A 14,993-nucleotide genomic window follows, 5' to 3' on the forward strand; every position below is an offset into this window, starting at 1 on the left:
GAGTTTTATAAAAAATATTTCTAAATATATAATTTTTTCTTTATTCTTACATAAGCTTGTTTTATTTGTAGACTTCACAATGTGATGAGGCATAAAAAGAGTTTCCTTTTTTTTGTCTTTTTAAAAACTTTAACCACTTTATTGAGCTGTAATTCACATGGCATAGAGTTCACCTATTTAAAGTGTATAATTCAATGTTTATATACTTTATTCATAAGACATCTTTCTTGTGATGCCTCTGCTTTTGGTAAATACTGACGTCATAGAAAGAGTTGTGAATTGTTTCTTGTCTTGTAGGCTTGGTATTAATTCTACTTTGAAAATTTAGAAGAATTCATTAGTGAAGCCGTCTTGGCTTCTCTCTCTCTCTCTCTTCTTTCTTTCTTTCAAGGTTTTATTTATTTATTTTTAGACAGAAGGGAAGAGAGGGAGAGAGGGTGAGAATCATCAATGTGTGGTTGCCTCTCACATGCCCTCTTCTGGAGACCTGGCCCATGAGCCAGGCATGTGCCCTGACTGGGAATGGAACTGGCGACCCTTTGGCCAGTGCTCAATCCACTGAGCCACACCAGCCAGGGCAACTTTTCTTTATGGTAAATGTTTTTATTACTAATTAGATCTCTTTACTTGTTTTAGCTCTATTTATATTTTCTCTTTCATCAGGAGTCATTTGCAGTACTATGTATCTTTCTAGAAATTTGTTCATTTCATCTAAATTATCTAATTGTTATATAACTGGTAACCTATAAGTATTTATATTATTGGAATTTCTTTTTCTCTTAAGGTTTGTAGTGGTATCCCTCTTTCATTCCTGATTTTAGTAATTTGAATCTTTTCTATTTTTTCTTCATCAGTTTAGCGGAAGTTTTTAAAGTTTAATCTTTTTGAAGAAACCAGATTTTTAGTTTATTGCTTTTTTCCTGTTTTTTTTTTTTAGTTTTTATTTCATTTATTTCCACTCAGCCATTATCTTTTTAATTTTGTATGTTTTCTAATGCTTGCTTTGAGTTTAGTTTTCTCTTCTTGTTTTAGTTTTTTAAGATGCAAAATTAAGTTACCGATTTGTGATCTTTTAAAGAAATACACATTTATAGATATAAATTTCCCTCTGAGCATTACTTTAGTGATATTCTATATGTTTTGGTATGTTTTGCTTTCATAAATCTTAAGTATTTTCTCATTTCCCTTGATTTTTCCTCTTTGACCCATTAGTTATTCAAGAGTGTGCTGTTTAAATTCTACATGTTTATGAAGTTCCCAAATTTTGTGTTGTTACTGATTTATAGGTTAATTCTGCTATGCTTTGAGAACATATTTTATATGATCTCAGTCCTTTTGAACGTATTGCCTTTGTTTTAGGGCTAGTGCAGGCATACCTTGGAGATATTTCAAGCTCCGTTCCAGACTACTTCAGTAAAGCAAATAACTCAAAAAAGCAAGTGACTCAAATTATTTGGTTTCCCATGCATGTAAAAGTTATGTTTATACTATATTGTAGTCTTTTAAGTATGAAATAACATATGTCTAAAAAAACAATATACATAACTTAATTAAAAATACTTTCTTGCTAAAAAATGCTAACTAGCTTGTGAGCCTTCAGTGCATTGTAATCTTTTTGCTGGTGGAGAGTCTTGCCTCAGTGTCGATGACTGCTGACTGATCAGGGTGGGGGTTAGGTGTCTGTGGCAACTTCCAAAAATATGATAGCAATGAGGTTTGCAGCATCAATTGGCTCTTCCTTTTACAAATGATTTCTTTATAGCATATGATACTGTTTGATAGCATTTTACCTATAGTAGAACTTATTTCAAAATTGAAGTCATTCTCTCAAATCCTGCTGCTGCTTTATTTGTCCAGATTTATCTAATATTTTAAACCCTTTGTTGTCATTTCAACAGTCTTCACAACATCTTCATCAGGAGTAGATTCCATGTACAGAAACACTCCCTTTGCTCATTCATAAGAAGCCACTCCTCATCTATTAAAGTTTTATTATGAGAATGCAACAACTTAGTCACTTCTACAGGTTGCACTTCTAAATCTAGTTCTCTTGCTATTTCTGCTACATCTGCAGTTACTTCCTCCACTGAAGTTTTCAACCCCTCAAAGTCACCCATGAGAGTTGGAATTAAGTTTTTCCAAACTCCTGTTAATGTTGGTATTTTGAACTCTTCTAATGAATCACAAATGTTCTTAGTGGCATCTAGAATGGCTAATCATATCCAGAAAGTTTTCAATTTACTTGTCCAGATTCATCAGAGGAATCACTATGGCAGCTGTATCCTTATGAAATATATTTTTAATTTAAATTCTATTTTATCGATTGTGTTATTAGAGTTGTCCAATTTTTTCCCTGTTGCCCCCCTCCACCCAGAACCAGCACTCCCTCAGGAAATCCCCACATCGTAGTCCCTGTCCATGGGTCATACATATATGTTCTTTAGCCACTCTAATCCCTATGCTGTACTTTACATCTCTATGACTATTCTGTAACAACCAATTTGTTCTTCTTAATCCCTTCACCCTTTTACCCCATCCTCCAACCCTCCTCCCATCTGGCAACCATCAATAGGGTCTCTATATCTATTAATATTTCTGTTTTGCTGTTTATTTTGTTTTTTAGATTTACATATATATATTGCCATTTTATTGTTCATATTTTTATCTTCTTAAAGAAGACCCTTAAACATTTCATATAATACTGGTTTGGTGGTGATGAACTTCTTTAGCTTTTTCTTGTCTGGGAAGCTCTTTATCTGTCCTTCAATTCTAAATGATAGCTTTGTTGTGTAGAGTAATCTTAGTTGTAGGTCCTTGCTTTTCATTACTTTGAATATTTTTTGCATCCCTTCTTGCCTGCAAAGTTTCTTTTGAGAAATCAGCTGACCATCTTATGGGAGCTCCCTTGTAGGTAACTAACTTCTTTTCTCTTGCTGCTTTTAAGATTCTCTTTTTGTCTTTAACCTTTGGCATTTTAATTATTGTGTGTATTGGTGTGGGCCTCTTTAGGTTCATCTTGTTTGGAATTCTCTGCACTTCTTGGACTTGTATGTCTATTTCCTTCATCATGTTAGGGATGTTTTCTGTCATTTTTTCAAATAGGTTTTCAATTTCTTGTTCTTTCTCTTTTCATTTTGGCACCCCCAGTATGTGAATGTTGGTACACTTGAAGTTGTCCCAGAGGCTCCTTACACTCTCCTCATTTTTTTTGGATTCTTTTTTCTTATTGTTCTGATTCTATATTTTTTGCTTCCTTGTGTTCTAAATTGCTGACTTGATTCTTGACTTTAGTAGATGATTTCAAGAATCATTTACTATTGATTCCTTGTCAATTATTCTTCATTTTAGTTAGTGTATTCTTGGTTGGGTGATGGTGCTCCAACATGGTCTGTAGCTGTCTGCTGGGTACGTAGACTCTGGGGCCTCCCTAGAGTTGTAAGCCAAGGTCAGCCACAACCTGTGTTCTGTCTGAGGTCACCTGGCATAAGCTACAAAGCCATCTGCTACTGGCTGCTATTGGCTGGACTTAGGGGTGCCCAAGAGAGGCCAAGTTATAAACCAAGGCCAGCTGCTGCTAGTGCCAGGCCTGGGGCCAATTAACAATAAACACAGGGCACACTGATGCCAGATGCTGCTTGTCTGAGAGAATTTAGGAAAATCTGAAGTAAGAGCCAAGACAAGCCATTCATATGGAAAAGCCACTGGAAACAGCTTGGGCCCGAAATTTGGGTGGGATGGAGCCTCAGGGTGTCACCAGAATGGTGCAAACAGTGTGAGCCACGTTGATGGAGTCTCAGGTATGACACCAGCCCACCCACTTTGTGGGGAAGGGCTCAGGAAGGGAACAATGCTTCAGTCAGCACTTCTGTCTAGGAGAAAGGTGTCCCCCAGCTCTCACCCTAATGCTAGACACTTCAGTTCTTCCCTGTATGCCTCTAGTGTCATTAAAGCCACTGCCCTTGCATTGGATCTCAGAGGTAGTGAGTACAAGTAAGTCTGTGTCTGGGCCCTCTAAGAGGAACTGCCTGGGACTCTAGAAGTTTCTGTCTTCCACAGCCTCAATCCCCGCTGGTTTTTATAGCCAGAAGTTATGGGGACTTATCTTCCTGGCACTGGAGCCCTGGGCTGGGGCGGGGACTGTTGTGGGGCTGGAGCCCTGGGCTGGGGTGGGGACTGTTGTGGGGCTGGAACCCCCTGCTCCCAAGATACCCCTCTCAATTTTTAATCCACCTCCCATGGGTGTGGGACCAGCTGTTCCACATCTCTGCCCTAATACCAGACTCTATGTGGTTTCTTCTTTAATTCTGTAATTTAGGACTTCCATTTAGCTTCATTTCTGGCAGTTCTGAACAATGGTTGTTCTGTGGTTTGTTGTAAATTTGACGTGGTTGTGTGATGAGGTAAGCTGTGTTTACCCACGTTGCCATCCTGAATGGAAGTCCCCAAAATGTGTTTCTTAAACAATAACACTTGAAAGTTGAAATTACTCCTTGATCCATGAGCTACAGAATGGATGTTGTGTTAGCATGCATGAAAATAACATTAATGCTGTTGTACATCTTCAGTAGAGCTCTTGGGTGACCAGGTACATTGTCAACGAGCAGTAATATTTTCAAAGGGATCTTTTTTTCTGGGCAGTGAGTCGTAACAGTGTGTTTAAAATATTCAGTAAATCATGTTGTAGAGAGATGTACTATCATTCAGCCTTTGTTTTTCTATTCATAGAGCACTGATTGAGTAGATTTCACATAGCTATTATGGGCCCTAGGATTTTTGGAATGGTAAATGAGCGTTTGGGTTCACCTTAAAATTACTGACTGCATTAGCTTTCAACAGGAGAGTCAGCTTTTGAGGCTTTGAAGTAGGTATGTTCTCCTCTCTAGCTATAAAAGTTCTAGATAGCATCTTCTTCTAAAATAAGGCTATTTTATCTATATTAAAAATTTATTTAGTGAAGCTGCCTACATTAATTATCTTAGCTAGATCTTCTGGATAATTTGCTGCAACTTCTACATCAGCACTTGCTGCCTCACCTTGCATTTTTATGTTATGGAGATGGCTTCTTTCCTTAAACCATTGTGGCTAGTTTTATTCAGACCACTGAAACTTTCTCCATATCAACAATAAGTCTCTTTCACTTTCTTATCTTTTGTGTCTTCACTGGAGTAGCATTTTTAATTTCCTTCAAGAACTTTTCCTTTGCATTCATAACTTGGACAACTCTTTGGCACAAGAGGCCTAGGTATCAGCATATCTTAGCTTTCAACATGCCTTCCTCATTAAGCATAATCATTTCTAGCTTTTGATTTAAATTGAGAGACATGTGACTCTTCCTTTCACTTGAATACTTAAAAGGCATTGTAGGGTTATTATTTGGCCAATTTTAGTATTGTGTCTCAGGGAATTGGGAGGCCTGAGGAGAGAGCGATAAGGAAACAACCTCCCAGTGGAGCAGTCAGAACACACATTTACTCAGTTTGCCATCTTATATGCTTGTAGTTTGTGGTGCCCTAAAACACTTACAGTAGTAACATCAGAGATCATTGGTAACAGATCACCATAACAAATTTAATAACAATGAAAACATTTCAAGTATTGTGAGAATTACCAAAATGTAACACAGAGACAGACTGAGCAAATGCTGTTAAAAAATGGTGCTAATAGACTTCCTTAATGCAGGGTTGCCAAAAATCTTCAATATGTGAAAATGCAATATCTGCATAGCTCAGTGAAGCAAAGTACAATAAAATGAGGTATGCCCATATATATAATCTGTCTTGGAGAATGTCCTGTGTGTGCTTGAGAAGAATGTGTATTCTACCTTTTCTTAGTGGAGTATATTATAGCTGTCTGTTAGGTCTAGTTTGTTTATAATTTTGTTTAAGTCTAATGTTTCCTTGTTGATCTTCAACATAATTCTTTTAGGTTTGAATGGTAGGGTTATCTTGTAAAAATTCTGAATGAATTAAAGTTATGTTAAAATTCTGTTTCAAATTCAAGTGCTAAGACTGAGGAGACCATATATAGTGACTAAAATGTTTATTGTGTTGATTATTTCCTAGAAAATACAAGGTTTCCCTATAGCTGTTCTTCATAGCTCATTGTTGGTCATATGCATAATCTTTGTGTGGGTGACTCTTTTTTAGATTGGAGAATTTAAAAAAGAATCAGAAGATTTAGGTGTAATGTTTCTTTACCAATCACTTGAGAAGTGAAATTCTTCAATCATAATCAATATGCTAAGTGGTCATTTTTCAACCTCAATGAATTTTTCCCTGTGTTTGGAAAGTATTTTAAAACATATTTTAAATATTATAAAAATGAAAATCTTACCTTTTTTTCCTTGGTAGAACGAAAAGGGTCTTGGTCAGAGAGGAGAAATTCTAGTATTGTTGGCAGACGATCACTTGAAAGGACAACAAGTGGAGATGATGCTTGTAACTTGACCAGCTTTCGACCTGCTACCCTTACAGTGACGAATTTTTTTAAGCAGGTATTGTTCTGTCATGTAGGAATTCTAGGGGGCTATTTATCTGTAAATTTCTTTTGGTTTCTGAAAAATTACGATTGTATATGCACATGTAGTACATGTAAATATGATTGTGATTGCAAGGAATTGTAAAAAATAAAAAGAATAAACTTATAAAAATAAAAAATAAGTTACCTACCTGTTATATCATTATATTTAAATGTTGACATCGATTAATAATGCACCAGAATCAATCCACATTTATATTCTATTTCTTAATTGTAATGTTTTAACTTTTCTTAAACACTGATAGTTTATGGATTTTCTTAGAGTGATTGTGTGGTTATATCTGTCCTCCCAACCCAACCCTCCTAACCTTTCACATCCATAGTACATTGAATAGAACTTTCAGGTCACAGGGGTACATCTCTGTGCTAGCATGCCCTTGCTATTTTTACAGGTGAATTTATAAGTCCAAGAAGTTCTTAAAGATATTTAATTCTTTGCAAGTGTGTTTGCTACACTTCAAATCATGAGTAAAGTCAGTATTTTTCAAATGAATGCTGGTCATGATCCTTTAATGGTATGAAAATTTAGTATGTAATACCCAGCTTTAAAAAAAATACCCAGTAGGATAGGAATAATAGTGCTTCAATGAGCTTAATTCCTTCTAAGTTTTGGTAGGTGTATGTGCATACTGGATTTTGATGTAAAATAAATTTTATACTGTGAACCAAGATCAGAAAATTTTTAAAGTCTTTGTGTTACATAACCAGATGACCAGGCCATATAAGAATGGAAAAACATTTGGATTAGCATGACAAACTGGAGAAGTACCTTGCATGTGTTTTGGAGCAGATTAAAGGAAAATGCTAAATACTGTCTCAAGATTCCTTCTTTCGAGATATTATTCTAAAAAACGGGAAGAAATGCTCTCTGCTGACACCTTGTAACTTGAGAGGGCAATATTTTAGGGCAGGACGTGCCACAAATTGACAGATAGCAATCCTCTTGAGGCCCCTTTCACAGTTCTGTATCAATAGCATTCATAGGGAGCTGCTCTCAGAGACTGAAATGGAAAATAAAGCAGGTAAGAAGTGTCTAAAGTGGTAAGGGTCTCTTTATTTTTTATTGTAGTATAAGAAAGAATCTAGAAAATGCCAGTGTTACTTGGATGAAGTGATAGCCAAGTAAAGCTATGGAAACAGAACTGTAGATTTACTGGGTATATATAAAGACATAACCTTGCAGCTTTGACATTTCTCTCTTTCGTACTTCTTCAGCTGTTTCATCACTTCTGCTATTTCCACAGCTCTTTTTTCATTTCTTTAGCTGCTTTATCATTGAACTGGTATTGGAAGCTCAAATCAACAAGTTATCCATCTACCTTACCCACCTATTTATTCAAAATGTATATTTTTTGAGCATTCATTATGTACTGAGCCTCAGTTTACCCACCTACCTATTTTATCCAACAAATACTTTTTGAAAATTCACCATGTACTGGAGACCGGTAACTAGAAACTAGTGCAAAGTGACTGTGAAAAGAAAATGAATGACTGCTGGACACAACATTAACACCTGACTTTTTAGAGCTCTAATTTTTTTTAACTATTACTGTGTACAATTTTTATATTTTTTAAATAGCTAGAATATTCTATATCAGGCAAATACAAATTAAGTAATAAGCAGGGATTATAATTTTTAAAAAGTAGAATTTAAGGTACAAGTTTCTCCTAAATGAGATACAGAGAGCAGTTGTTTTTGTTTAATTGATGAGCAATTACTGTCCATGATTGGGATATAGTAGTCAGCGTTTTTGTACTGATTTTAAATGTGACAAGCTAAAATTATGGAAATACATGGAGATTTTAAAATAAAACACATCAGTTTTAATGACATTAGTTGTATTTATTGAAATATGTATAAGTTATCTGTTGCTTCAGGAGTATACAACAGTAAACATGCAGTGTGGAGAAGGGGTTGTCAGCTAGGCCCATTCACATGTTTGAAGTTGATTGACTGTGGTCAGCTGATCTAGACTGACTTCTGCTGGGAAGACAAAAATGACTCAGACCTCTCCCATGTTTCTCAACTTGTATTCTCACCATCTAGTAGGCTTACTTGGTCATGTTCTCATAGCAGTAGCAGAAGTTCAAGAGGGAGGGCAAGCTCACTTGTGTAAATATTTTTCAAGTTTTTGCACCACCTTTGTTTATTGGCCAAAGCAAGTCACATGGCCACACCCGGGGAGGCAATTAATGTCCCACCTAAGAAAAGGTATGGAAACAGGGAGTAAAGAATGGAGGTCAATGATATACTCAGTTTAACAGGTTAAATAGACAGAAATATCTGAATCTAGAGATAATCTTAATATATTATAGATAAGGACCATTTAAAGATCTATATTCTGTATTCTAGAGGAAAGAATATACTGTTTGAGCAACTGATGGAACATTGGAACATTTATAATAATTATATATTAGGTCACTGAAAAAATATTCATAAAGTCAAATTTGCTAAATATAACTTAATAAAACTAAAAACTATTTATAAAAGTATTAACAAAAATCTCCAGCCTGTTAAAAATTAAAAATCACTTTTCTTTTTCTTTTTTCTTTTTTAAGATTTTATTTATTTATTTTTAGGGAAGGAAGGAAGGGAGAGAGAGAGAGAGAGAGAGAAACATCAATGTGCGGTTGCTGGGGGTTATGGCCTGCAACCCAGGAATGTACCCTGGCTGGGAATCGAACCTGGGACACTTTGGTTCCCAGCCCGCGCTCAATCCACTGAGCTACGCCAGCCAGGGCAAAAATCACTTTTCTAGACAATAGGATAGAAGATGATTAATTCTGTACCTTGTTCAAAATACAATAGTGAGCAAGTAGGATATTGCTCAGGATGAACTCACAGTAATAAAGTAGCCTTAAATATATTTATTACTAAAGATAAAAAGACAATATATAAATGATGCATTAAAATCACTAAGATATCAAACGCAGGAGGTTTGGATTAATAAAATCTAAACACTAACTCATGAATAAAAGAATAAAATCACTCCTTAACCTAATTTAATTGCAAAAAATTATATTAAATTGAAAATTTTGTATTAATTAAATATGGTTTGGTTTTGTTTGTCTGTTTTCCCATGACTGAGGTTCAGAGTTTTCTTTCTGATCTTAGTATCAGGATAGTTTTACTTTTCTTCAAGAGTAGTTTTATTGTCATTTCTTTCCTTTTTCAAAGTTACTCAATGCTATATATTTTGTATTTGAGAAATTTAGTGATTTAAAGTTGAAAAGACAAATATAAACTCAAGTGTAATAAATTTATAAGGTTGTCATGTCTGTTTTATGTCTATATTCTTATTTTTTATATTTTTTTAAGATTTTATTTATTTATTTTTAGAGAGGGAAGGGAGGGAGAAAAGAGAGAGAGAAACATCAATGTGTGGTTGCTGGGGGCCATGGCCTGCAACCCAGGCATGTGCCCTGACTGGGAATTGAACCTGCGATGCTTTGGTTCGCAGCCCGCGCTCAATCCACTGAGCTACGCCAGCCAGGGATATTTTCTATCTTTTTTCATGTACCTCCAACTTGTATCGATTTCCAATATTTTAGTGTCCTGTAATATCTTTTAGACATAATGAGCTATAAATAAATATATAAAATTTAAAAATAGTTGTATCATCATGTAATAAAATTGAAAGCATAGAAAGGGAAATAAATCAGCAGATGAGCTTTTAATCATGATTATATTTACTTGTATGCTTACTAAATTGAAGGAAGAAGGGCAAGATTATTAACAGGCAATATTTTTAATCTACTGTATTTATTTTATTAAATAATTTTCCTTGTTTTTAAAATCAGGAAGGAGATCGCTTAAGTGATGAAGATCTGTACAAATTTCTTGCTGATATGAGAAGGCCATCTTCTGTTTTACGAAGACTAAGACCAATTACAGGTATTGTAAAATTTTGAGTAGAAATGATAATAACTGTTATCACCACAAATATACTGTGTTGTTTGTAATTAAGTATTCCATTTTTCGTGTATCTGGCCCATGTGTCTGTGCTCAGGGCTTGTCAGTCTTCATCTCATTCTGCTCTCATGTGGTCTAAGAGTTTGGATGCAGGATTCAGAACCTTTGGTGATTTGGGTACTAAAATGAGAACGATGAATAATATCATGGCTTAAACAAATAGTACAGAAAATGGTAAAATTTAGAAATTGATTCATATTATGACCAGAATAAAACCATTTTTAAGCTTATCAAGTTTAAATAAAATATTTAACCTTTGAAATCTTGGCTTGTTTCTGTGTTCGATTTCTGTTCTTTTTTCCCCCATTTTGCTTCTTCCTCCTTATTCATTCATTCTTTCATTCATTCAATATATTATAAGTACTTATGTATTCTCAGTAATTGATACCTTTGAGACTTTCTAAAATGAAGTAATTTTGAGTTCTGAGATGATAGTAATTTTGGTTTCTTCTAGACTTCTTTCAAAAATAGGATCTATATTCTTCCCAAAACATTTCTAACATGAAGTTTTTATTTATTATGTTTACATTGTTTTTATGTGTTTTTATATGCAGCTCAGTTAAAGATAGACATTTCTCCAGCACCTGAAAATCCTCATTATTGCCTGACCCCAGAGCTTCTTCAGGTGAAGCTTTACCCTGACAGTAGAGTTCGACCTACCAGAGAAATTTTGGAGTTTCCTGCCAGGGATGTCTACGTTCCAAACACTACTTACAGGTAACACATTGTAATTTGGGAGAATTTTTTAAAAAGATACTGTGTACTCTAATATTAAAGTAGAACTAAAATGAAACTCTAAAAGTCTTTTATAGCTTTGTTACATATTTCATTTCTTACTATATGATGTTATTAATAGCTGTAATGTATTAAGCTTTTACTGTGTGCCAGGTATAATGTTAATTATCTTACATGCATTATACTATTTACTTCTCATAACTTGAGGTAGGCATTACCTTCATTTTAGAAGTGAATAAACTGAGGGATAGATTCCTGGCCTGGGCATATACCTGGGTTGTAGGTTCAGTCCCAGGTTGGGGCGCATAATGGAGAAAACTGATTGGTTTCTCTTTCACATTGATGTTTTTCTCCCTCCCTCTTTCTTTCTCTCTCTATCCACTTCTCTCCTGCCCTCTGACCCTCACTCCCTCCCTTCCTTTCTCACTAAAATCAATGAAAATATCTTCTGGTGAGGATTTAAAAAAAAAAAGGATGCAGTGATTATCAAGTTGACTGTAGGCTATAAAAAATATTTAGGTTATAAAGAAATAATAATTTTCATGTTATTTGAAATGCTACAACCAAATGCAAATCCTATGAAAAACTGGTAGGTGGGTTCCTGTAACCGATATTTGTTAACCATCTTTTATTTTTCGGAATTATTTAAAACTGAGAATTGATTGGTTTTTCTTCTTTAACATGGGGATAATAAAAGTACCTGTATTTGTGAGGATTAAATACATAATAAATGCAAAGCTTTTTACAAAGGCCCTGATACATTAAACTCTAATAGAACTTAGACATTATTATTATCATTGGCTTTATTCGATTACATACACCAAAGCATTACACATCTTGAGAGAAATTGGTTTGCATACATGACAGTACTGGGCTTTTTGGGTATAACTGGATAAGAATTATTTAAAAAGGAAGATTATCAAAGTCAGCAGTAGTAGCCTGCATTATATTATTACTTAGGCCTTCAATGCCCATGAGACCTGAATATTAAGTCACATAGGTTGCTTATTCTGTTTAGTTAGAATTATTTAGTCTCATGGACAGCTAATATTTTTAGGAATTTTTAGTTTATTTAAAAAAAGCTTTTAGCATATCTAGATAATAATCTAGTATAGATAGAAAAGTATGACAACCTCAACAGATATGAACTAACTTAGAGATGTGATAAAAATTTACATAAAATTCCATAAATATTTGCTGATTGAATTGTTATAATGGATCACAAGAATACTCTTTTAGTTCAGTTAGAATTCTTTTATCTTCTGAGGAATGTTCTACGGTAAGCCGTAATTTCTGGAAATCTATATGGGTGTATTTTCCCAGTGAATAATGTTTAAAAAAGAAAGTAAAGTTGATAGTAGAACCTTTCAAAGTTTATATACAGCCATTTTCTCATTAATCCTGCATAGCAGCCTGCACAGGACCAATACAATTATCCCTGTTTTATAGATGACAAAACTGACATTCCAGAGGGCTCAAATTTGAATCTGAAAAGACCAGAAATTTAAGCATCTTTAGTTTGAGTTTTAAGGAAATATTTGCACATGGTATTTATTTTTAGTATAAAACTTGAGTGTATTTAAAGTGTGTAGTGGGGTAAAAAAGATTTAAAAATTATTGTCTGAATAGAGGGAGAATGAGCGGACAGGACTAAAGCAAACATTTGACTGAGGTGAGAAACCATAGGAGAAAGAAGTCTATTCTGCAAGTGACAGATTTCCTGTTGCTTAATACCTTTTGCTTCCAATCTGTATTAATATATGTGTAAAATATATATTTTAGTTTAATTTCTTATTTTTATTTTTTACATATATGCTTTTTATAAAAGCATAAAAACATGCTTTTGAAGATGATTAAGATTTCTCAGAGATTTTAAAAAATGCTTGTGTTAAGCTATTCAATTACATTGAATTATAGTTATAAAAATATTAAAGTTATATGTTTCTTTATTAATGAATTAAATAAAAAGAGCTAGCCGCAGGTCTAAAAACTACTATATATTCTAAGTATTAATAAGTATGAACAGTATTTTGAGATATATGCAGTAGTTGTGATATAAATATGCATATCTGTTAAAGACAAAGTCTCATGTATTGCTAATACTAGTATGGTTAGCTTCCTACATTCAAAATATAAAGAAGTACAAATTTCAGTGAAAATTAAGAAATTTTTTTTTCAGTTATAAACCAAATGTATTATTAGAAGTTTATGCTTATTTAGTAGAAATTTTCAGGAATACTTATAATTTGATATTATGTTAGTATAAGTATTTTTCCGCTATCCCCACAAAATGCCCAGTTTTACATATTTTCTTCTCTAACATACATCTTTGAAAACTTTTTCTTTTTGAAAAAATTTATTTTACTGGCATGACTTTGGTTAATAAAATTATATAGGTTTCAGCTGTACAATTCTATAATACATCATCTGTACATTGTTCGGTGTTTTCTCCACTCCAAATCAAGTCTCCTTCTGTCACAATTTCTTTCCTCTTTACCCTCTTCTACTTCCCCCGCTCCCTTTTTCTGCTGGTAATCACCATACTGGTGTCTGTGTTTATGAGGTTTTCTTTTTTCTTCTTATTTTTTTGCTTAATCCCTTCAACTTTTTCACCCAGTCCCTCAAACTCCCTCTCATCTAACAGCTGTCAGTCTCTCCTCTGTTTCTATGAGTCTGTTCTATTTTGTTTATTTTGTTCATTAGATTCCACATATGAGTGAAATCATATGGTGATTATATAGTATATGTCTTTCTCTGACTGGCTTATTTCACTTAGCATAATACTGTCCAGGTTCATCCATGCTGTCCCAAAGGGTAAGATTTCCTTCTTTTTACTGCCAAGTAATATTCCATTGTGTAAATGTACCACAGCTTTTTCATCCACTTATTTACTGATGGGCACGTGGACTGCTGCCAGATTTTGACTGTTGTAAATAACGCTGCATTGAACATAGGGGGGTGCATATATTCTTTTCTGTTGAAGTTTATGGTCCTTTGCTTTAAAAAGTATTAGTCTTTCTATTTATTTTTAGTTTTCATAGATGTCTAGAGCTATTTGCACATACTCTGCTGTTTTAGTTTTGCTAGATATATAACTCCAGTTTTTATTGCATTGAATTAGTCCCAGTTTATTTTAACTAACTACAAAAATTCTTGGGTTGAGAGCTGTTTTCTAACATTTTACTGTAGCCACCCAGGAGTTTTTAATTAGGGGCTTGCGTTTGAATGTGGTGGAGTGTTATCTCAGACTTGGAGGGAAGGAGTCAAGTTCCAGCAGTAGTAACAGTGTGAGGAGAGCAGTTTTGTGCTCCTAACCTGAGAATTAGAATATTTTTAATTAGGGAGCATTTTTATACAGATTATATTTTTAAGGAGAGCTGAAGAAATCCATTTTTACAAGTATATAAGTTTGTTTAGAACTTTATAGTTCATAAAACCATTCAAATACAGTATCTTATTTGATGATTCCAACAACCTCATCAAGTAGATTTGGCAAGGTTATTCCCATACAATATGGAGTGTGGAAACTGTGGCTTAATTGTTTGTTTATTTGATGATACATGGTTATAGTTGTACATCTTTAAGGTTGTAGGTTATTGCTTTTTCAAATATACCTAATCATTTTGTTAGATCACAGGTGGCAAACACAAAGCCCACAGGCTGAATCTGGCCCTCCACCTTGTTTTATCCAGCCCAGCACCTTGTTTCTACCCAGCAGCGCCAAGCTCCTTGCCCCTAGTTAAAGAGT

At 34.2% G+C, this 14,993-nt stretch overlaps 1 protein-coding gene across 5 annotated transcripts in view; it reads left to right on the top strand.

The window, feature by feature from the left end:
* Positions 1 to 14,993, top strand: part of DOCK7 (dedicator of cytokinesis 7) — a 206,915-nt gene that overhangs the window by 55,033 nt on the left and 136,889 nt on the right. For all 5 annotated transcript variants that reach the window (XR_006785286.1, XM_045835467.1, XM_045835468.1 and 2 more), the window contains exons 12-14: positions 6,351 to 6,493; positions 10,339 to 10,432; positions 11,065 to 11,227. Coding sequence is in view for 4 of the 5 variants with exons in the window: in XM_045835467.1 (XP_045691423.1) it covers positions 6,351 to 6,493; positions 10,339 to 10,432; positions 11,065 to 11,227 (400 nt within the window). In the remaining variant the exon portion in view is untranslated. The remainder of the gene's footprint in view (positions 1 to 6,350; positions 6,494 to 10,338; positions 10,433 to 11,064; positions 11,228 to 14,993) is intronic.

This window comes from Phyllostomus hastatus, unplaced genomic scaffold, assembly GCF_019186645.2.
Source record: "Phyllostomus hastatus isolate PE091 unplaced genomic scaffold, TTU_PhHast_1.1 phas_contig_209, whole genome shotgun sequence".
NCBI lineage: Eukaryota > Metazoa > Chordata > Mammalia > Chiroptera > Phyllostomidae > Phyllostomus > Phyllostomus hastatus.